Source organism: Manacus vitellinus, unplaced genomic scaffold, assembly GCF_001715985.3.
Source record: "Manacus vitellinus isolate BGI_N305 unplaced genomic scaffold, ASM171598v3 ctg7180002224814_pilon, whole genome shotgun sequence".
NCBI classification, from domain to species: Eukaryota; Metazoa; Chordata; class Aves; order Passeriformes; family Pipridae; genus Manacus; species Manacus vitellinus.
Genome location: NW_021937521.1, coordinates 1 through 1688, shown reverse-complemented (window position 1 = coordinate 1688; position 1688 = coordinate 1). Strand labels below are relative to the sequence as shown.

General features: G+C 58.4%; 1 protein-coding gene across 1 annotated transcript; it reads left to right on the top strand.

Moving 5' to 3' along the window:
- Positions 1-323: 323 nt before the first annotated feature.
- On the top strand, positions 324-1298 carry LOC115307192 (keratin-associated protein 4-12-like; the record flags this gene model as incomplete). The annotated part of the gene is made up of 3 exons (XM_029958186.1): positions 324-542; positions 840-1018; positions 1090-1298. Coding segments are annotated over 3 exons (607 nt in total), but the record flags the coding sequence as incomplete, so codon positions are not given.
- Positions 1299-1688: the final 390 nt, after the last annotated feature.

Below are 1688 nucleotides of genomic sequence, written 5' to 3'. Positions count from 1 at the left end.
CCACCCTGCCCACCTGAGGGGCACCTGGGGGCACCTGGGACACACCTGTGCCCACTGCTGTGCCCACCTGAGACACCCGCCCTGCCCACCTGAGGGGCACCTGCACACACCTGGGGGCACCTGGGACACACCTGTGTCACCTGTGCCCCCCGTGGTGCCCACCTGAGACACCTTCACCTGGCACCTGTGTCACCTGGCACCCATCACGTGTGTCACCCACACCGGTGTCACCTTCATCTGTCACTGCGTCATCACTTGTGTCACCTGTCACCGCCATCACCTGTGTCACCCACACCTGTGTCACCTGTGTCACCTGTCACCAGTGTCACCTTCACCTGTCACTGTGTCATCACCGGTGTCACCTGTGTCAGTGTCACCGGTGTCACCCACACCTGTCACTGTGTCATCACCGGTGTCACCTGTGTCAGTGTCACCTGTGTCACCCACACCTGTCACTGTGTCATCACCGGTGTCACCTGTGTCAGTGTCACCGGTGTCACCCACACCTGTGTCACCCACACCTGTCACCTGTGTCGTCACTGGTGTCACCTTCACCTGTCACCTGTCACTGTCATTACCTGTGTCAGTGTCACCTCTGTCACCCATGCCGGTGTCACCCTCACCTGTGTCATTACCTGTCACCTGTGTCACCCCCACCTGTCATTACCTGTGTCACCTGTGTCAGTGTCACCTGTGTCACCAAAACCTGTCCCCTGTCATTGCCATCACCTGTGTCACCCTCACCTGTCACCTGTCATTGTGTCATTGTGACCTGTGTCACCCTCACCTGTGTCATTGTCACCTGTGATTGTGTCACCTGTCATTGTCACCTGTGTCAGTGTCACCTGTGTCACCCTCACCTGTGTCATTGTCACCTGTGTCAGTGTCACCTGTGTCACCCTCACCTGTGTCAGTGTCACCTGTGTCAGTTTTCCCGGGTCAACCTCACCTGTGTCAGTGTCACCTGATGTCAGTGTCCACCTGTGTCGATTGTCAACCTTTGTCATTGTCACCATGTGTCAGTGTTCACTCTGTGTCAGTTGATCACCTGTGGTCAGTGTCAGCCTCGTTTGTCATTGTACCTGCTAGTCATTGTCACCTGTGTCATTGTCACCTGTGTCACCCTCACCTGTGTCACCCTCACCTGTGTCAGTGTCACCTGTGTCATTGTCACCTGTGTCAGTGTCACCTGTGTCAGTGTCACCTGTGTCATTGTCACCTGTGTCATTGTCACCTGTGTCACCCTCACCTGTGTCACCCTCACCTGTGTCAGTGTCACCTGTGTCAGTGTCACCTGTGTCAGTGTCACCTGTGTCACCCTCCCCTGTCCCCTCCCCCCGTCCCCAATAAAGCTCCGGAGCTGCAGCCGCGGGTCATTGGGGGAGGGGCAGGACCAGTGACCCCCCCAGTGCTCCCAGTGCTCCCAGTATGGACTGGGAACCCACCCCAGTGCTCCCAGTGACCCCCCAGTGCTCCCAGTATGGACTGGGAACCCACCCCAGTGCTCCCAGTGACCCCCCAGTGCTCCCAGTATGGACTGGGAACCCACCCCAGTGCTCCCAGTGACCCCCCAGTGCTCCCAGTATGGACTGGGAACCCACCCCAGTGCTCCCAGTGACCCCCCAGTGCTCCCAGTATGGACTGGGAACCCACCCCAGTGCTCCCAGTGACCCCCCAGTGCTCCCAGT